We start from the raw sequence: 22,552 nt of genomic DNA on the forward strand, positions 1-22,552 counted from the left end.
TTCATTTGTTTTGAGAACAATTCTTTTGGAGTAACAGAGAGATCTGTCTGCATTCCCACTGTTGTTGTGGAACGAAGTGCAACAGCATACGTTCGAGATGAAGTGGTGGACACCAACTTTCAAGCCTCAGAGTAAATAATGTTTTGAATCATTTTCAAACACTGCACCTCTTTTTCTTCCAACCATTTTGGGCAAGAACAAAAGTAGAATGGGTGAGAGCCATTGCAAATTGACCCAATTAGAGACCATTTCACATTCACAGGCATCATGGCCCTTGCCACCTCAATGAGCATACGTCAAGGAACCATGACATGATGTCTTTGAGTGACCAAACAGCTGACACTGGAAACATCGGAGAGGGTTTGGAATGTATGGCTGTACCCTGCAATTAAGGTAACCTGCCTTGATGGTGGCAGGTGGACATGATGATGTAAATGTCAGAACGAGTATATTGGTTGGCATCGTAATTCCATCTTTGCGAGGGGAGATACGCTTCACTGCAGAATCTCGAGTGAAGAAACCAACGACAATCTCTGACTCGGGATGTTCTTTAAACCCTCTCAATAATAACTCCTCATGATTAATTGAAAGTAGCATGAGGTGTAACCTCAATAGGTATATCCCCAATTGCCTTTGAATGCAAGAGAAGTTCACTGTGTTGAAATGTGGATGTTTCCACCAATGTCACCAGACTGAAGCTTCTTTACTGACTTTGAAGAGCTAGCAAGTTCCACTAGTCCCTTCTGAATGAAAAAGGGAGACATATGCACAAATGGTTTGTCTGAAAAAGAGTGCAAAATAAGAAAATGAGGTACAACAGGTGTTGCAGATGTTGAAGATTGTTGGTCAGAATCTTCAAGAGGTGGTTGTTTACCTATGGACTGTTTTTTTAACTATTTTAAGTTTTTACTTGGAGGATCCATAATAAAAAAAATGGGAAATTTTGGTACCCACTGACCCCACCCACCATGGAGCCCTAAATTTAATAAGACCTTAAAAAAGTACAAAATTCTGTGCCATTTTCAAATGGATTGAAAATGAAAACTCATTGCTATTACATATTTTGTAACATTAAATAAAAATACCTCAGTATACTGACAACACATTCTAAAACAATTTGTACACTTAAGTTGTATGTTACAAAAATATTTTGATAACTCATTCTATACACAATTATCAACAAAACTAAACAACTGGTTTCAAATACTACATTATCTATATTGTGTATTAGATTATAAGAAAATATTAATATAACAAATAATATATTACTTTAAGAGCAATGTATTCAGATTTAAGACTTTTGTGACTAGCCTTGAGAATGGTGTGATTGTTGGAGAGTTTTTCATACTCTGCAGTGAGCTGGTCATGAAGTTTCTGTAAAGCTTCATTGTTAGAACACGTGGTCTCATGGACTGACTGTAGTTCTTTCATATCTAACAATAGCTACATAGAAAAATATTTATTGTTCATTTCAGGTATCAGTTAAATTTAATCAATATCATTAAAGTCATTAAAACAACCTTAACTACTTAGTGAAAAAGTAAATATATAAAACTACCTTTCATCATTAATTGTTACACCTTCTGAGAGTAGTGTGAATAAAAAACACAAGTCAAAAAATAAATATTTGAAGTTGCAATATACAAACCAATAAAAAAGTAAACCCTGTGATTTCAGTAAATGTGGCATCGTTACACTAAAAACTAGTACAACTTGTGATGTTTATGACAAATTAATCTACCATACAGATTTATAATGACTAATAAAATATTTTACATTGTGTATGTCAGAAAAAAAGCTTTAGTGTATACTGCTGTTACAGCAAACCAAATATTGATAATTAAAGTAAAAATCTTAAATAAATAAACAAACATCAGTGTGGGGTTTCAATTTAATTCTAATTCCTTATATATAATAAAATAGTTATCTTTTTCTGAATGAATGAACACAATGGACATACCAAGAAAACTGGCCAATTATTAATCAATTGGTTACTACTAATAAACTGTATAATTTTTCTATTATTATCTTGTCCACTTAATGATAATCTCTATAGTAACTAACAATTCAGCAAAAGAAAAGGCAATCCAACACACTCACAGTTTATTCCACAGACTCCTCTTCCTAGCTTATAAGCTCATTATAATGTTTTCAAACATAATCTGAAGCAATTGTGAATATCACAATCCTTGTTAAGTCATTCACTGATTTCTGTTTATCAATGCAGTTTTTTAGTTTTTTTTTTTTTAGAAAGACTGCACACAAAGTAAAACAAAAAATAAACTCAAATACAGACAAAATAATGTCTGCACTGGATAAAGGATAGAACTTGTACTAAATAGCTAACTCTCCTAGCAAGTCAAACTAGTGTAAAACAAACATGTTCTACTGTTGGTGCATTGATCCCTCTTGTCTCGTAAAGGATCCAATGTGCAAGGAAAACTCCTTCATTACCTACAATTACTACTATAGCTACTACAAGGATGGTCTGTAATTGAAAACAAATCCCACTAGGCTCAATGTTATATTTGGGTTCATTGACCTGAAGACCTACTAATAGACTCATCATTCTGGGTACATTTAACACCCACTTTGTACAGAGGGGAGACTACAACAAGTTTAGTGCTGCTAGCTCCAGAACTGTGGGAAGGATTTGTGGTCAAACAAATGTACAAACACACAAAATGAATTAATATAGGACTAGTTACCATTACAGATTAAGAGTGACAAAAATATAAAGCACTGGGACAATAAAAACATACCTAAATTTAAAATAAAAAAGAATAACAACAGCCTCACATTTTGATTACACCAGTAGTTTTTATCAAGGGTCTGACCATTTGTAACAGTTAAATCAATATTTGAATTCAGGAAACATTATCTGTAAGGCCTGTCCTTAAATCGTAATAAAGGTTTGTATATTTGAGCAATGGGGGTTGTTGACAGGTGCCTCTGTTAACAAGAGTAAGACTTACATTTGCTACATGCCATCTTTTTAAAATCCCCATGAATATGACTTTACTGTATGACTAAAAGGTTATAATTCACCAAATCAGTTATATCATCTTTAAAACAAACATTTTCATCTAAACTATTAAAACTTAACATTTCTCATAGATAATCACCACCACACAGAAAAAGCTATCTTCCTTATCCAACTACCTACGAGATTTGTATGCTACTAGCCTTGATGCAACTTCCACATAATTTCATATTTTAATGTAAACTGCACAGATGCATAATGATATCATTATGTGATAAAAGCCATCCACAAGTAGCAGCGTGGCATAACCTCTGCACGATAACTCCTACTATGTACTTGCACGTGATTATTTCATTCTTTGATCAGACAATAAAAATGTGTACCAGAAATAGAGCAGATAGATGGAAATGTGTGTGGAGGTATATATCTATTGGAAATACACTTACAGATTAGGAAAATGTTAACTTCCAGGACAGAAACTTACATGCACATACAGAAAAGCTAGAATCTCACCTTCAATTGGTGAGAGCCCAGTGCAAATTGTACCCATACATGTTCCCTTCTGAAAGCACCTGAAAAGAACACGGAGTTTTAGACCCAGTAACATGGACTCTACAGGAGTACAGCCATGGGAGACCACTATAGCTTTAATCAGGATATACTCTTCACCTGAAATGCAAAGGGTGAGGCAAATGACAGGAATGAGAATATAACTGTCCAAGCACTTACACACAAGCAGATGGCATCCCTATGCATAATGTGATTGAAACAAACTCACAATATACTTTGCATGTTCATCTTAACTCTACTAAACAATATAGGACAGATGCCAACTGCAGAGAGAGGGCAATTTAATTCTGCAGTACAGATCTGTACAATATGTGTTCACTTTGGCTAATAAGCAGACTGTAGAAGGAAGGCACACAAGCTTTGTTATCTCTACATTGTATATTCACATTTACTCAACAGGCTCTGGGCATAGGAAATAGGAACATTAGACATGCATTATGTTTTCATGTAGTATGTGCTTACATCTCCTCCACTAAACAGACTCTATGGAACAGATTCCTGCTGCAGAAGGAGGTCAGTTTAGTTGTGTAGTATTATTTAAGAGGTGACCCTCAATACACCCAACAGTGTCACCATCACTAAACTTTTCACTGTTGAACTGGTGGTAGTTCTTCTTGGCTCACCACCTTGTTAGCTAGGAACTGGTATATGGCATGGGTCTTCAGTCTTCCATTTGAAGGAGAAAGAGGAAGATTTCATGATGAAAAACCCAAAGAAATGTCCATATTCTCAATGAATCCCAAGCCAGAAAAGTGTTACTGGAGACAGTGCAATGGGTGACCACAAAACCCTATGTTTAAAAGCCATAAAAACACTTTCCTAGTGCTAGTTTTTTTTATCCTTGTCTATGGAATAGATACAGCCAAAATTATACAACTGAGTAAAGTTATCTTGCATAATACCCCAACTTGACAGTGGGCAGTGGTAAACTCAGTGGAATGGATTTGATAATATTTAGAAATGCAAATATACTGTTAAATGCATATTATGCAAATCCCACCTATTCTCTAAATTTCTAAAAGATTCTCATGAGTATTAATTAACCAACAATGCATGTTTTACAAAAGCACTAGTGTTATTGTTGTTTGGCATTTTATGGCACAAAATGATTAGACTATCTGTACCAAACAACTGATAAAAATAAAACAACAAAAAACAGTGAAAGTATTATAAAGAACAAAGAAAAATTAAGTTGAAACAAAAACAGTGACCCAACATCAGATAAAAACTTAAATAGAATTACAAAGGCCAATGGCCCTTACAAAATTAAACATTGTAAGGAGGACAGTATCACCATCATCACTGTCCAATGTTAGGGGTAAAACCATGATAAAAACATGTCTAAAATGGTGTTGTCATTCACAGTTGTAAAGACGGCACAACAGTAAAATGGGGGCTGTTGTAACCCAAATGTCACACAGACCACACATTGGTGAATCAGTTTCAGAACTAAGCGAGTTGGTATAAATATTACAGTTTGTGTACTGCACGGCTTCTATGTGATCTGGGGCAAGAGCAATGGCGTACAGTTAGTCAGTGAACACAAACTGTAGAGGAGATTATATATATAAGCTCTACATCTGAACAAACCATGGCAGAGCCCACAGTATCACCTACTTTTGAACTATCTGTATTCCATATAAATGGGAATGGAAAAATGGTTTGGAACATGTTCAGTAAATACAAGATGGTATTTTCGCTTTCTTTGGAATTCACAGATTTGCAAAACTCATATCTGTTTGTTTTTAACACAATATGACTCACACTTTGATCAAATATAACAATAAAAAATTGATCTCCTCTAGCTTCACAAAGAAAGAAAGAACCTGACGATGACCGAAGAAGGTCGAAAAGTTGTTTGCTATTCTACGTAAAATATTTTCTCAACCCAAATAAGCCGTTTTTGCATATATATTTCTCTACAAGTGGGTTTTCTCAACATCACTGACTGATATCCTCTAGGTTCATCCATAAGCCTAAATTCATATGTGAATCCAGTGTTTCTAATATCAAAAAAATAAATGGATCAAAATTGTGACACCTTACCCATTGGAAACCAATGGATTCTAATTCACTTATGAATTCTAATTCACTATCTAAATCACATTCACAGTTTGAAACAATCAAATTTGATGATGATGCAAAATCTGAAAAGTGTTCTTCTGCACTGGAGTGATTATCACATGCTATATCTTCAAATTCATCTTTTGATTGAAAACATTCTTACTTCATTCCCTTAGCTGATGTACTCTTCCTTTCTGCTCCATAACTTACACCAAGATAATGACTAGGATGCAACACTAAGTGGGTACACAGTCACTATGGTGCAAGTGGGTTACCAACTAATGTTTTTAGCCTATATCACCAACTGATGATAGCCATTAGAGCTGCTTTTTAATGGTTAATACTCTCCTTCATAACATTTATTTAACATCAGACCTAGTTTAGGAACCAGCTGAGGTTGGAGTAAAACCTAATCTGCCAATTAAGGGTGTATCATAATTGTTGGGAAATGATTTGGCTGGGGAAAAAGTTGTTACTGAGCCCAAGATGGTAAGCAAGTTTATCACTATTTCATATAAGAATTATATTCTTATTGAAGAAAATCCAGACTTGTTTTCTTTGTGTGATGTGACTCAAGCCCAAAACAAATGATAGACATTCATTCAGAGGACGATATTACAGATTTTGCTCAGACAATTTTTGGATCCAACAGAAATCTTGTGAATAACTGTCCTATTGACAAATCCTGATGTGATGGATGTGAGGAGTCTGGTTCAACTGGTAAAGTTTCATTTGCAAGAAGTAAAACTGATTGCTGAGCAAGAAAATGACTCACAGATCTTTCACTATTTAAATATGCACTCTATGAGAATGATCTAGAGAAAGTTCCAAATTGTTACTTTTACAAAAATTGTGTGCTCTTGAAAAAATGGAGACCACTAAATGTAACAGCTTCAGAGGACTGAGCTGTAGTTTATCAAATCATTGTTCCAAAAGTATATCTTTCTGAAACATTGAAAGTTGCCCATGAACTTGCCATGGGAGGATCCATAGGTGTCAACAATATGTGTAACACAATTATGAGACATTCCTTTTGGACAAAAATTAGGTATGATGTTTCCTAGTTTTGTAAAATTTATCATATGCATCAAATAGTTGGAAAACATAACCAGAAAATTCCTATTTCCCCTTTGAAATGTATCCCAGCTTTTGACAAACTCTTCAATCATATTTATTGACCATGTTAAGCCAAAAAGATAACATTTGTATTTAATCACTTTTATTTGCTATGTAATTTTATGAGAATTAGGTTATTTGTTTTCATTGTGTTATGTATTATCATAATTATTTGAAACTGTATAATTCTTTGACAGTGTATTGTATCCAATGTACTGTTACTATCAGTGTGTGTGAGTGTGTGTGAGTGTGTGTGTAAGGTCGGATTAAGGGTTTTATTGGCCCTAAGCTTTTCAACTTATAAAGGCTCCTCTTCCAAGGCTGTGTATATATGCATACATGTACACACAATATTTTAATTAACAATTGTCTAATGCCAATTTTTTTAACTTTCTAAAAGGGAAGGTGAAACAGATTTAATATTATTTTACTATCTATGTTTATTTCAGTTTAATATATATTTGAAAATGCTTGTACCTTATATTGTTGGATGTGTTGCAAAAGTACCACCTGTTCTCTAAATCTGTAGAAGATTCTTGAGTGTAGTAATCAACGATATATGTTTTACATTGATGTCAGCTGAGCTTTTGAGAATCTTGCTTAAAATTAATAACTGACATATGGTGAGAGAGTTTATATTGCTAGTTTGCAACAGTTAATACACTATAAACACTGTGATAAACACTTATTAAATGGAAAAATACAGATATTTGATGAGGAATGTTTATAGATTTTGAATATTACAAACCATTTAATTTCAGTGAATTAACTTCAGACTTTAGTATTTCTACAAGTGCATTATATATCTTTGTCAGAGAAAAGTCAGCTTGTGCATGGTGCAACACTAGCCATCAAGCAAGTGTAACAATATCAATTCATGATTAATTTGCTCATCATTAACTGTCAACAAGATTCAGTTCATGACCAGAGAGAAGACTCATCATTCTTTGTAAACTTTTGTATATAAATCATTACTGGTAATAAATATTTGTAACAACCATTATTATAAAGTGTATTATTGTTTGTATATTAAAATATATTTGTGTTAAGAATGAAAAATGTGTGTCAATTTTGTTGGCAAATATCACATATTTGATAAATGTAAATGTTATAGAAAGTATTGTAACAAGAAAGTCAACTACAAAAACTGAGTTACCTGAAATTTTAAAAAAATCATTGTACTTATTTTAGTCTGAGCCAAAGTAGAAATAACTTTTTCAAAACTTTAAGTACTACCATACCCAATAATATATAATTTTATTATAAAAACCACACAATAAATGAAAAAGTAAAATACATTCTCATTAATACTACATTAGTACTAAAAGTCTCTCAAGTGTGTACTTGTGTATACATTACCTTAAAGAGAAACATTACTATCAGAAATTGAGTTACCAATTTGAAAATCTATATTTTTCTTTTGTTTGACATATTTTTTAGCATTGTACAATATTTAGAATGTATATTAAAATTAAAGAATCAAAACTATTTACAACCTAACAATACTGAGATAAATTCTGACAACTGTGTTTTGTTTCTTGTACTTTTATAAGCTTAAACAAGTTCCTTATTCATATTATTTTCTTTATAAATAAGACTGATTTTAAGACTACTTTAATTAAACATTCTGCAGCTCTACTTTCTGTTTAACTCTGTCTTGATTCTTCTAAAATAAATTGGAAATTTGCCCAAGGTAATTTTTGATACATAACAGAGTACATTTAAAGCAGCTGCAGTCACATGGTTAATAAGTATTAAATTAAAACTGATATAATATTAAAATTTAAACTATAAGCTATGTTTTAATGCCAAGTTTTTTGAAACGCATACACCAAAATTAACTGATAAATGTTTAGAAATACTATATTAAAATGAGGTAAAATTACACCAAAATTATGAAGATAAAACTAATATGCAAACTAACAACAACCTATATCTAAATTCTAACAACTGTATATTAATTTGATGTGTACTGATATACATGTGCCACATATTAACTCTCACCAAAAGGTCAGTCAAATACAATATTGTATTTTATTTGAGTATAAACTGAGTAGAAAGACATCCAAAAAATTACTGATTATGACCAACTTTATTTGTAAACATTTTGTATTTGTTAGAGTTTCTGTATTGCAACTTTAAAAAGAGTGTGGATCTTCACAATATCTGGCAGACTTAGTAAATATTACAAGTCTTATGTACACAAAAAAATATATTTTTAATCAAGTACTTTTGCTAAACTTTGTCCACTAAACTAAACTAAACTCGTGGCAGGGTTCAGGCAGAGAACTCAGAAAATCTCCAACAAGAACTTTGTAGTTCCTCTTAACTTTGTGGATTGTTATTAAGATTAAGTGGTGATTTTTTTTTAATTATTATTTTAATAAATTTATTATCGTTATTATTCTTGACTTTTTGGGTGGAGGATGTCTCTCTAAATGCTGTTTTGGGTGGAGGCAAAGGCAGCAGTAGAAAGGAAGGCTGGGACTTGTCCCAAAAGGAAGAAGTTGGGCAGATGTGAATATGAATATAATTCATTCAAATCCAGATCAAATCAAACGGCACGATAAACTTTGTCCACGAATATACATACTCTTTTTATAGTCTGAGCACGAAGTGATTTCCATGTTAAGTTTGTTTGTTTTTAGTAAACTACAAAGCTGCATGATGTGCTATTCGTGCTCTGCCTAATATGGGTATTGAAACCTGATTTCTAACGTTACAAGTCCACATGCATACCACTGTGCTAATGGGAGAATCCAAGTGAAAATTAAAAACTTTCCTAAATCTCAACATTCTCGAGTTTCATTTGCATAATTTCTAAAACATCCCAAATAACTTTCCAATGTTTTTTTCAATAAAATTTATATTTTATCTGTTATTTTTTCCTACCCTAGCTCATTTATGAGTGTATACAAAGTTTGTGAACATGACTGACTTCATAACCATAAGAAGAAACAAAAAAATCAAAATAAATCTAAATTACCCTTTTTTCTTTCTAGAATAAATTCATATTGTAACATGAAATTACATTTGTTTATTCTAAATAGATTTAAACTAAACAGCTGCAGCAACAAGCATAAACATCTTTAGTGAATGTTTTGGAATTAACTCATACTCCATCTTCAGCAAATATGTGAAAATAAAGAATTGAATAACCTTTAGTATAATTACTAATGTAAAAAATAGAGTGAATTGTGTCAGAAAATTACAATTACTCAGTTTTTAAACAAAGTATAGCTATTTTAATAAAGAAAGGGAGAACAAATATGAATTTCTATTGAGGCTTCAACATTCATTCATAATATGCAAAGTTTCTTTTATCAACAGTTCATAATCATTACATCTTGAACTTAGGACTGAAACTTCTTCTAAGGAAATGGGGGTGCAATGACATTTTGTTGTTAGAATATATATACAAAATTGGAGCTTGAAGTTTAAGTATCAGTTCTGTTAGAAACTATGTGTTCCAAGATGCATATATGTAAATGGCAAGTTTTGATTGAGTAAATGCAAAAGTGCAAAAGGTGCAACAATTAGATTTGAGATTACTTTCAAAGAACAATAGAAGGTAAATTACAGGTGAAACATCAAAATTCTACTAATCTTCATATTTAGTATAACAGCAAAATAGTAATATTTTCTGTATCTCCCTTTTCCTTTAATAATTTTAGTCTTTCAGGCATTGTAGCAACATATTTAATTAAAGTGTCCTTTTGAATTTTACTCCAAATGTTTCTAAAACACTCCCATAAAGTTTCTTTTCAGAGCAATTTTTGATTTGTAAAGTTTCTGATCTTGCAAATCCCAGATCTGCTCAATTTGGTTGAAACTGGGACTCTGTGGGAGCCACTGCATCATTTGAATGACTCCAACAAATTCTTTCTTAGCTAAATAATTTCTGCATAAAATTCATAAATTGAATGAATGTTTGAGGTAATTATCTTTTTGGCAGTAGAATCCTTTACCAATAACACTATGTAACACAAATTTTGTTCCTGGATAATATGTGTTATTTCTTAATTGCTTATGTAGTAAAAGTACAGAAAATGGCCATTATTTTATTCCATTCAAACTTTGCTTTTGTGACTTGGATAATGAAATTTAGAAATTAACCTATTTTATATGTAAAAACTGGCAAATTTGCACATTTTCATTTACATAAGGTCTTAATAAAACAACATATAAATCAAGATTTACAGTCATGTGAAAAAGTTAGGACACCCTATAAAGCCTGTGTTTTTTGTAACATTTTTGGATATATAGATACTTAATCTCAATTTTAACAATACTGAGAGATTACAGGAATATAACTAAACAATTAAAACTGAAGAAAAGACTTTTCAAGATCTTCTGTAAATGTAATTCTACAAAAATGCATATTCTAACTGAGGAAAAAGTTAAGACACCCCACATTTATTCTCACTTAAAATTGCTTAACTCACACACAGGTATATCACACCAGGTGCACATGTTTAGAAGATCATTACTCACCATTTTAAATGACACTTGCCCTATTTAAATCTCAGACATTTAGTTTGGTGTGCTCCTGACTGTTGAAGTGAGAGTGAGCACCATAGTGAGAGCAAAAAAGCTGTCTGAGGCCTTCAGAAAGAAAACTGTAGCAGCTAATGAGTCTAGTAAAGGATTTAAAAAGATCACAAAGGATTTTGAAATCAGCCATTCCACTGTCCAGAAAATAGTCAACAAGTGGAGGGCTTTCAAAACAACTGCCAACATGCCCAGGTCTGGTCGTCCAAGCAAGTTCACTTTGAGAGCAGACTGCAAGATGATAAAAGAGTTCTCCAAACACCCTAAAATGTCATCACGGGACCTACAGCAGGCTCTGGCTACTGTTGATGTGAAAGTGCATGCCTCTACAATCAGAAAGAGACTGCACATGTTTAACTTTCATGGGAGCTGTGCAAGGAGAAAACCTTTGCTCTCTAAGAGAAACATCAAGACCAGATTGAAGATTGCCAGAGAGAATGTAGACAAAGACTAGGACTTCTAGAATAATGTTCTTTGGACAGATGAGTCCAAAATTCAATTATTTGGACACCAGAACAGAGGACATGTTTGGCGTAAACCAAATACAGCATTCCAGGAAAAGAACCTCATATCAACTGTGAAGCATGGAGGTGGAAGTGTCATGGTTTGGGGCTGCTTTGCTGCAGCAGGACCTGGACAGCACACAATCATAGAATCCATCATGAATTTTACTGTGTATCAGAGGGTGCTTGAGGATCATGCGAGACCATCTGTCAGAAAATTAAAGCTTAAGCGGAACTGGACCCTGCAGCACGACAATGACCCAAAACATACCAGTAAATCCACCAAGTACTGGCTGAAAAGAAATGGAGAGTCCTGGAATGGCTGAGTCAAAGCCCAGATCTTAATCCCATTGAGATGCTGTGGGGTGATTTGAAACAGGCTGTACATGCAAGTAAACCCTCAAACATCTCACAGCTGACAGAATTCTGCATTGAGGAGTAAGGCAAACTTTCTTCAGGCTGATGTGAGAGACTGGTAGATGGCTACAAGAAGCATCTCACTGCAGTTATTTCAACCAAAGAGGGTAAACACTAGCTATTAGGGGGTAGGGTGTCCTAACTTTTTCTTCAGAATATGCATTTTTGTAGAATTACATTTACAGAAGATCTTGAAAAGTCTTCAGTTTTGTTTAGTTATATTCCTATAATCTCTCAGTATTGTTAAAATTGAGATTAAATAGCTATATATCCAAAAATGTTACAAAAATACACAGGCTTTCATAGGCTGTCCTAACTTTTTCACATGACTGTACATGTATCTATACTAAAGTTATACAAAAATGTTTAGAAGTGAGTAGTGTTTCAAGATTTGCAACTGTAATGTAAACCACTTTCACGTATCAGCCCCCAAATATAGTCTCCCATCATGTTTTTGTTATATGCTCCCAGGTCACAAAAACAAAGTTTAAGAGAAATATACCTATTTTTGCAATTGCATAAGCAATTGGGAAATAACACTTTCTGCCGAGGAACAAAAAAGGTAAAAATAATGTTACATAGCATAATATGCAAACCAGAGTATGTCATGAGAGATCAGTATCTGATGGTATTTGTGCTGTTTGATTATTCTACCTATTTTGTAAATATCTCCTATTGCCTCACCATAGAAACATCCCCAAACCATCATACTGCCTCCATCATGCTTCATGGTATGTGCTATACACTGAGGTATGCATCTTTCACTCTTCTTGAGCTCATCCATCCATAATGTCCTTTTCCAGTCAGAAACAGTCTAGTTTTTGTACTTTTTAGCTAATTTCCATCTCTTGAAAACATTCTGAGATTGAAGTAAAGGATTTGTAACTGCTAGAAGACCAAATATTTGATTATTGTTAAGTCTTCTTGATACTGTAAATCTGGACAATTTTCTGTCATTTGGTACATGACTGTTTACCTACTTGAGATCAGTGGCAGTATTTCTTCAGTCCTGAAGACTGCATAAATGAAGATATTTAATAATCAATATCACTGAGCACAGGTGTTTTGCCTCTTCCTTTCCCATTTTCAAATTTACCTTTCTCTGTCACCGGTCACGATGTCTGGTGATAGATAGGAAAGTACCGGTCAAACTTGATTTTTTACCAGACATGTCCGGCTGTAAATAAAAATTTTGATCCCTGTAAAGCTTTTATGTGAGCTCTCTGCTCTACTAACAATTCCTTATTCTTTTTTGGCATGTGGCATAACGACAAAATTTAATATATAATGTTAAACACTGTTTTTATCACGGTTTATTTGTGGAATGCTATTATATTGATTTTTTTAGCCTTATAGCTATACCATATACTAGCTCCTTGTTAGATTCTTTCTAGATAGTTAAGACTGCATGGGGTACCATTACAGTCATTTCAGACGCTAAGTTTGATTACTATGTTCAGTTAAGCAGAACCATTATGACATGCCCGTGGTACAAGTATATGGTAATTCTAAAGGATAAGTATTCTCACCCTGAATCAAATGTCAACATGGAACCAGTGAAGCATTACGATAATGTTGAAATTTACATTCTGTAATGGTATGGAAGAATTAGTCCCATAAAATTGAATGAGCAAAAAAATATTCTCCTATCCACACATTTTTGAAAAGTATTGTATATGACCTTTGAACATGAGTGAAGATAAAGTGTCTTTAGGTCTGAAACATTACTGATACAAAATTATGATTTGAAGACAAAACAGTTTAATCTGGGAATAGAAAGACCCAAGTAGTTTGTTATGTTGGGTTCTAAAATTAAGACTGTGTTAAAAGGAAAAACAGGTGTTACAGGGAATTTGGGATATGTTTGGATATTACTTGGTGGAGTCTTTTTTTGCAGTAAAAAAAAAAGATGCATTTTAACTTTGCTCTTAAGAAAGACAGATTTCCATTTTTTCTTATGATGTTCTTAACAGAAATGTAACTCAAGCAGATCAAGTAAGTTCTGTAAAGAAAAGTTAAGACTAAGTTTAGTCTAAATGATATAGACAGAAAACTCTCAAATCATGTGCAAACCAATAAAATATTTCTTACTGTAAATGGAGGTGCTAAATTTGGTCTCGTTTTAAAACTTGAATGTCAAGTAAACAAAGTTTGTTTTCATTTTCACAAGTGAATTTTATGAGAGTGTTATGAATTTAAGTGACTGAATAATCTGATTGTGTATACACAGTTACGGAATACATTATCTGCATAGATTTTGCACAGGCATGTGTGTAACATCAAAAGAACACTTGTTGAACCATGTGTTCATGGTAACAAAGAGAAATATTGGGTAAAAAGCCATCATAGTGAACTCATCGCAATGCCATCTATCTGGCTGGACAATAGACCATTAAGGACAAAGTGTTTTTTTTGTTTTTTTTAAAGAAAGGTCACATATAAATAAACACATGGTAGATGTAAAACTCACCATAAACAAATACATGCCTTCAAACACATATCAGTTTCCAACAGAACTGGCCTTAAACTTCAAACTCCATCTAATTATTCTATATATTTTCCTAATGAAACACCATTGCAGTACATTTCATTAGAAGACTCCATCTAATTATCCTACATATTTTCATAATGAAACATCATAGCAATACATTTCATTAGAAGACTTTGAATTCTAAATTATGGATACAATGATCACAAGCAGTTGATATTATGAACAAATATCAAAGCCTTAATAGAATTTTAAACTCATTCATCCTTACTTTACTCAAAGAGCTCTTTTTTTTTTAATTGAATGCTTAAAATTTCCTAACAATACTCATGGTACTTTTATATTAGTAATTATACTAAACACTGTTTAATTTGTCATTTTTATACATTTGCTGAAGAGGGAATCAAAACATTTATTAATGATGTTTACAACTGTTGCCAAGGCTCTATTATTCATTATTAGCCTTCATTTTTCAACAAATGTAGTTTTAAGCTTGTAACAGTATACACCTGCTTATACTTAAATTTTATTGTTTTATTGCCCTCTAACTACTATTCATGCTATTATAAAGTTGTAAATCATTTGGGAAATTTGCAGCTCATGTTAATATATGGAATTACATTACACATGAGCTGCTCACAAGCACACTTCCTGAAAAGGCAGTACATTATTTATTTTATCCAATTTAACCTTATCTAACCTCAAGATTTCACTATTTTTTTCATTTTAGCTGCTTTTATAATAATAAAGAGAAAGAAAGATTACACAGGAAAAACAAAAACTACTTTACATGGGTTTTTTTCTTTTGATTATCAATGACATTTAACACTACTTTTTGTACTAATGGTAGTAGTGCACTAAATAATATTTAATCCAATTACAAAATGCACCAAAAGACACAATAAAAACATGCAAAACGCAGACAATATCCCATAATCAACACAATTTTTCAGGCTTTGTAACTATGCAACAAGAGCCCCCAAAAAATAATCTAACCTCAATGATGCATTTCCCATGGGAATAAAGCTTGAACTGTAATAATAACTGAATTTTTTTGAACAGAAAACATCATAGAATATGACTTTTGATAGGATAAAACCTCAGCTTTCTATTAGTTACAAATAATATAATATTGAACATCAGAAAGAACTATTGGCAATTTCTGAAACAGAAGATCTTGCATAAGGGTATGACAAAAATGGACTGATTTTCTATTTGATTGCTGTGTAACAAAATAAGATTGAAAGCTCTAAAAATTATGCTTTTCCCAAGCAGTGAAAACACTATAACAAGTAATTTACATTAAAATTAATACCTACTGGAAGGGTAGTAAATACATTAGAGAAGATAGGATGTTCAAAAAGGAAATATCCCAATTCTTTTGCTAGGGGAAACTCAGGAATTTTTAAAATTTTGCCTCATAAAATTAAAAACTTATAAACTATTAAAATATGGAATATTAGCTTCATTTTAGGTTATATTTATTGGTATCCCAAGAAAAGAAAGTAGTTTAATTAAATTTTTAATGTAATTCACTAAAACCTTGTGATGTGCACACAAAAAAAAAGCCCATGAAGAGGGAGTTTGAAAGCTTTTCAAGTAATACCTTATCTTTCTCCTCCTCAAGCTTATGAAGTTGACCCTGCATATTTGTCACCTGTGTGGTCAAGGCTTCTTTCTGGGATTGCAGAAGAGCATGTTCCACTTCTATGTGTGCATATTTAGACTGCAGACTAGAATACTGTTTACTGTATGAGCTAACCTGCTGTTCAAGACATGATATTTTGGAATGAAGGCTGTAATTGTTTTCTTTAAGAGAACTTCCTTCACTACGAAGATTTAGGTTCTCTTCTGTCAGACTGGTATTCTGAAAATATTATAAATGATAGTTTTATTTATAGGAACACACTAAACTACATAACTTTCTGAAAAAAATATTTCCAATAAAAATTGAAATTTCTTTCTGAATAAGAATAAAGAATATATGTCTATCATAATAATTATTGTTATTATTATTCTCATTTTTTAACTAGGTACATAACGTATAAACAATATAAATACTTGGTACTTGAGCACATGATCTCAAATATATATAATATACCCTCTACAGTATCCATATTAGTTATTTTACATTTTGAGAGCACTAATAACTCACACATCACTTTATTTAACTTTCTGATTACTCATTTTAATACACACACTTTCCTTCTATTTTTCAAGTATTGCACAAAAAATGTTGTTTTTACATTCTAGTGTTCTTTCAGCATGATACCAGACCTGTTCTTTTCTATTATTCTACTTCATACAATTTTCATTTTTTAACACAAAATATAGCATAATTTCACATTAAACTTAAGTATGTTCCTTCCCCCTTTATAAAAGCCACATTCCAAAAAAGTCATGCATTCTTCTAGCATTTCCAGAAAAAGAACTGAACAGTCGTGTAAATTAAAGTTACAAGTGAATTTTTATCAAAGTTTCTCACTTGACCCACTCCAATAGACTGTCACCAGTCAGAGGCTCAGACTTTCATATGCTTGATTTTTAAGGCCACCCAAAATATTCAAAGAATTCTATAATGTAAAAACTGAAACTTAAAGGCTTAAGTATGTAAATGTTTTCTATTTTAAACCATTTCTCATATATTTTCAATAAAACAGAAAATTTTCCACAGTTTGAGGAAAGCAAAAAATAGTATCTATAATTAAATCACATCATCATTCACATACAAAAATGGCACAGCAAATAAAAAAAAATTATCATACTAAAACCTTATAAAAAGAGATTTGGTCATATTTAGTTACCAAAAAGTTGCCTATAACACTGAAAACAGTAGCATTAAATCTTAAATAATTACATATAACACTTCATCAATAGGCATGAAAATTGCTTAAATGTTTATAATGAATATTTATGAAATAATACACACATTTGTATGGTCATACCAGTTTGCACTGAAAGCTAACTTTTTTTCAGGCTGTATAACTTAGAAACATGCTGGAAGGATGTTTATCTAAATCTACACTTACCTTCTGCTCTAGGTCTGACATACTGAATTTTAAGTCTGCTATCTCCTGAGCCAAAGAATTTGGTGTCATAGGATCTTTTTTCTTTCTAAAATCAAAATTTCAAGAAAGTTTGAAAACAAAAGTCAAGAATACATAGTATCTATAACAAAATAAGTTTCAAAGAAGAGATAAATGTTATAACCATCTATTCATAAGTTGAAATTCTTTATGAATGTGTACATTGCAATATGTAAGACTGTGTGTACGGAAATTATTATACAAGTATTCCAACAAAAGCTTAAATATATGCACCTAGTCTTATTCAGTAACTAACCAAACAAGAAAATTTTAGAGTTCCACAATTACATTTTTGTGACACTAAAACTGAAAATATCTTATTCCTGCAAAACACCCCATTATGCTACTTGTATTATATTCTACAATACATAAAAGGGTAAAGCTGCAGACTGACTGGATCAAACTTCAGTAAATAAGTATTCAATAATTTCTTGTGAATAAATAATTCTATATGAACACTTAAGTAAGGAAGTACATTATGCTAATACAATAACAGGTGGCATACAATGATTTATTAGCATAAGAAAAAGATTTACTGATGAAGAAACATACTACATGTGTTTTGAATAATTATTAGCCTTCTATGGTACTGTTTTCTCTAAGAAATATTTTATCTATTGATATTAATTCTGAGTTCAAACATCTGATGGTAAATGTAACAAGTAAATAGTTTTGGCTTAAGAATAATTTCAATGTTAAAGCACACACTGCAAGAGAAAAACTTGTTTGAAAACTACATCTGTTATAACACCAATTACTTAAAATGGTAGTTAATAGTTTTGTTCTGAATTCAGTCACACCTCATGAAAAAAAGTTAGATGAAATATTCTGGTATGAAACAATTTACTTAAATAATGCTTTTTGTTTTTTTTATGAAACAGGGCCCCAAAGGAAACGATGTAAAATTCAACTGTTCAACAAAAACCTGCATCATTCTACTTTAAAATGTTACAATCAGTAAAGACACCCGATTTTGATATTGTAGTTTTAAATATAAAAATGATTTAAGAACTTTTTGTTTCACAAGAAAAACAGTTACTAGTTATATCTTTCTCATCAAATTACGTATTTTTTTCTTATTAAACATGTATGGCTCTGGAAGTAACTGAAAAGGAAAATTCAGCTACTCAACAAAGCCTGCATCACATTACATAAATAGTTTAGTCATATCTTTTTTATAAAATTATTGAACAGCAGCCCAGATGTTATTGCATAAGAGAAAAGAAACTTTATGTATTAGTATACCACTACCTACAACCAGTCTTTCATGGTTACAAAAAAACATTTTTAAATTGTCCAATCACTATTATGTCTCTGTAAATATTCAATAAATTACAACATACTTTTATAACTAAAAGAAAACCTGTCATGTCCATTTTTTTATTTGAATACTTCCCTATATAATATTTTTTACTCATTTGAACATATTATAAAGCAATGTTAATATAGTAAAGCTGAACTTAGAACCAAAACTATGTTTACATCTTTAAACTAAACTGATAAACTAATATGGTAAAACAATGGTAAAACTGCAAAGCATACACTAGTTTTCACCACAGAATAAAATAATATATACTTTGTCTTACACTGAGATGCCCTATTCACAAGTCAAATAGACATTTCATGCAAAAGTACTTATTACATGTAAAAAAATCTAGAGCTGGACAAAAACATAAAGTCATAATGCCAAACACGTCGTGATGGAAGTGAAGCCAAGGCAGGATTTTCGCACCTATACAGCAATGACATTTCTTGACTTTTTCATGACCAATTTTTAAAAATTGAAGGACCATTTTTTGTGGCTTATACAAGACTCTGCACTGGATGTATATTTTCAAATGTAAATATTACATAAATATTGAAAATATAAATGTTTTACATGGTGAAAGGAAGTAATATTTTTTATTACTGATTTTGCAGCATCCAAATGTAACTAAATTGTACAAACATAAAAAAATTAAAATGTTAGTGTTTCAGTAGTTTTTGTTTCTATTCAATTTTTATGTGAGAGCCTTCAAAAATTTGTTCCTCTCTTTTACAACTTTCTTCTAGAAAATGGCCACTGTGAGTAGGTTTTAACTTTCTTTTTCAGCTTTCTCAAGTTTTTATCAGCTGATGAAAAAAGCTGATAATTTCAGAATAAAGTCTGATCTTATCTTTGAGATCCAGTTCTAATTCAGTTTCTTCAACCTTTCTCTCTCTAATCTTTTTGTGGCTTCTGCTATTTGGACTTCTCTTCTAAATACACTCAGTACCTTTTTTCTTGCACTTCCAAACAAAGGTAAGCATTTCCCTCGTTATTTTTACATTCAGGACATAACAGTCTGTTTAATATGGTCAATTATAGCTCTCTTAGTAGTAAGTGACATGCTATGTTGATTTTCTGTAACATCTTTATTTACAGAAAAGACCATTTCAAGACAGACCTGTTCATGAAACAAGGTGAGTTTTGCAAATTCTGCAAAGCATCTGGATTTTTTTTTTATTGTCCAACAGAAGATGAAAATATAGGTATCCAACCTTTCCTCCTTTCTCTGAAACAAACAAACTCATGAATCAGACAATAGTAGGGATGTCACAAGAAACCACTGACAAGACCCAAGAGATATTTAACCATAAAAAATAACACCAGTTTATCATCTTACAATTATTTGAGAAAAGTTTTAATTTCTCTGGCAACTGAGAGAAAAAAACTGTACTTTAGGAATGAAGAGGTGAACAATAATAGCTTCATGCAACTTTAATTTTGGTGGCAACTATAAAAATTAAAAGAGGCCCAAAAACCAATAGCCCTAAAAATGCTGATGAGCTCCATAAAAGTGTCTGCTAGTAAGCCTTTAAGCCTGTATGATCCTTTAAGATCAAAAGAGCTATTAAAATTCGACTCCTCATAAACTGATCTAAGCATTTCTTAACCAAACAAAATTTATGACAAACCACAAATGTCCATGCAATGAACATTTAGCTCAAAGACGTGTGCTACCAACACTGATGTTGGATGTATACAGCCTACCATTATGTACACAAGCAGCCTGTACATAATTTGCTCCACTAGAGAAAACTTTGTTCCAAGAATTAACAAGACTGCAAAAAATTAAGTTTTACAATTCCTGAGTGCTTTGATGAAATAATGTAGAGCTTAATGATGCTGAAACATAAGAGACTAATTCCCAAACATAGTTGGAAAGTAAAGTAGACAAGAGAGTTGACACCACATAATAAATATTGGAGATAAACCAAGACAGTGGGGAGTTGATGACAGAAAGTTCATTGAAACAAAATGGTTAATACTGAAACCAGAGAAGCCTGCTTGCTGTATATGAAGGCTTGAAGATAAAAGGTGGCTGTTGATGCTGACAAAATAGGCTACAGGTATGAAGATTCAAGATATTAAGACTGTTCCAAGGATACCCTGTTCAAAGTTAACAAGAGTTATATAAAAAACAATAATAATAATTAGATACAAAATAACTGATTAATTAATTCATGATAGGGAATAAATACATCTAAAAGTAGCAAAGATATTAAAATTTAAATGGGTTTTGATTTATTAAAATTGATGGCAAAAAATTAAATGGTTTTGGTTGAATTAATACATAAAAATGTAATTTACATTTTGAATATAGAATATCAAGTGTAGATGTATTTCACAGGGTAGGGGTCTTAAGATCCAAGGAAAATTATTTTGCTGTGGGGAAAAATGAAAGTACCCTAAGAAAGCCCATTTTCACTGATCATTCACCAAATATTCTACCTGATCAGTGGCTGAATTGTTATAGATTAACTGGAAATGGTAAAGCTTTTTCCTACTTTTACTTATTTTTCTGAAGAAAGTCTATAAAGCCTTGTATTTGGATGGGTTGAGAGCTACACCTCATGTGTTGCACCAATAAGATACTGCACTGAGTGATATTCAAACTTTCAATGTTGCATACTGAGATGCAAGTGGATGGTTCATAGAAGGAAATGGGATATCATAGACAAAGAGGACATATACCTTTGGGCTTAACAATAACCCTAAGGAGGATGTTGGCTTCAAATGTCAAGGGCCTGGAGGTCACATTGATCTATACTTTAGCTGCTGTGTTGGTAAGAAAAAGCTGGATATCTAACATACAATAAGGATGGGTAGGTAACTACTGACTGATCCACAATGAAATCTGTTGTGCCATACAGAATCAAAGACTTTTTGGACATCTAAAAGGTGGCTAAGGTTTATGGTTTCTGTTAAAATTGAGATAAATGGTTTTGGTAAGTTAAACGAGGTGATCAGTGTATCTCAGAATGGCTGGTAGAGGTAGTAACACTTTTACTAATAAAGCAGAGAACAATGTTTTGACCTTCTCAAGTCATCTTCAGGTTAACAAAGAGTTTGCAATTGACAATTGCTGGGTACATGTCTTAGGGACAAGAATATAAACAGGTACAAAAAATGCTACATCAGATGAAAGATCACAGGGTATAAGCTAGTGTGGAATTATAAAATATACCCTAGGTTTTCGAGGTAACTGCTGAAGTAGGACCCACAAAGAAGTGAGGATAGACCATCTACCAGTTTTAACCTCCATTCACCAGTCTCAGATAAGAAATAAAGAATATAGAATTAGAGACAGAAATTAAAAGAGCAAGATGTGAGTGCTCAAGCCCACAACATCCCACACCCATGTCACCCTTCACTGTCTGTAAACAGTTGTGGGAAGGTGTCTACTCTCTTAAGTAAAGAATAAAAAACAACTAAGTAATAAGATATTACCATTTGTGAGTAAGTAAGATG

General features: G+C 32.1%; 1 protein-coding gene across 14 annotated transcripts in view; it reads right to left on the minus strand.

Annotated features, from left to right (window-relative positions):
* The window catches only part of LOC143256077 (uncharacterized), a 135,735-nt gene that overhangs the window by 29,084 nt on the left and 84,099 nt on the right, over window positions 1–22,552 (minus strand). For 13 of the 14 annotated variants that reach the window (XR_013031037.1, XR_013031036.1, XM_076512806.1 and 10 more), the window contains 3 exons: window positions 17,722–17,806; window positions 16,299–16,559; window positions 1,270–1,443 (listed from right to left, as the gene is read on the minus strand). Coding sequence is in view for 12 of the 14 variants with exons in the window: in XM_076512806.1 (XP_076368921.1) it covers window positions 1,270–1,443; window positions 16,299–16,559; window positions 17,722–17,806 (520 nt within the window). In the remaining 2 variants the exon portion in view is untranslated. The remainder of the gene's footprint in view (window positions 1–1,269; window positions 1,444–16,298; window positions 16,560–17,721; window positions 17,807–22,552) is intronic. The other variant, XM_076512812.1, reaches the window with a different exon arrangement.

This window comes from Tachypleus tridentatus, chromosome 1, assembly GCF_004210375.1.
Source record: "Tachypleus tridentatus isolate NWPU-2018 chromosome 1, ASM421037v1, whole genome shotgun sequence".
Classification (NCBI taxonomy): Eukaryota; Metazoa; Arthropoda; class Merostomata; order Xiphosura; family Limulidae; genus Tachypleus; species Tachypleus tridentatus.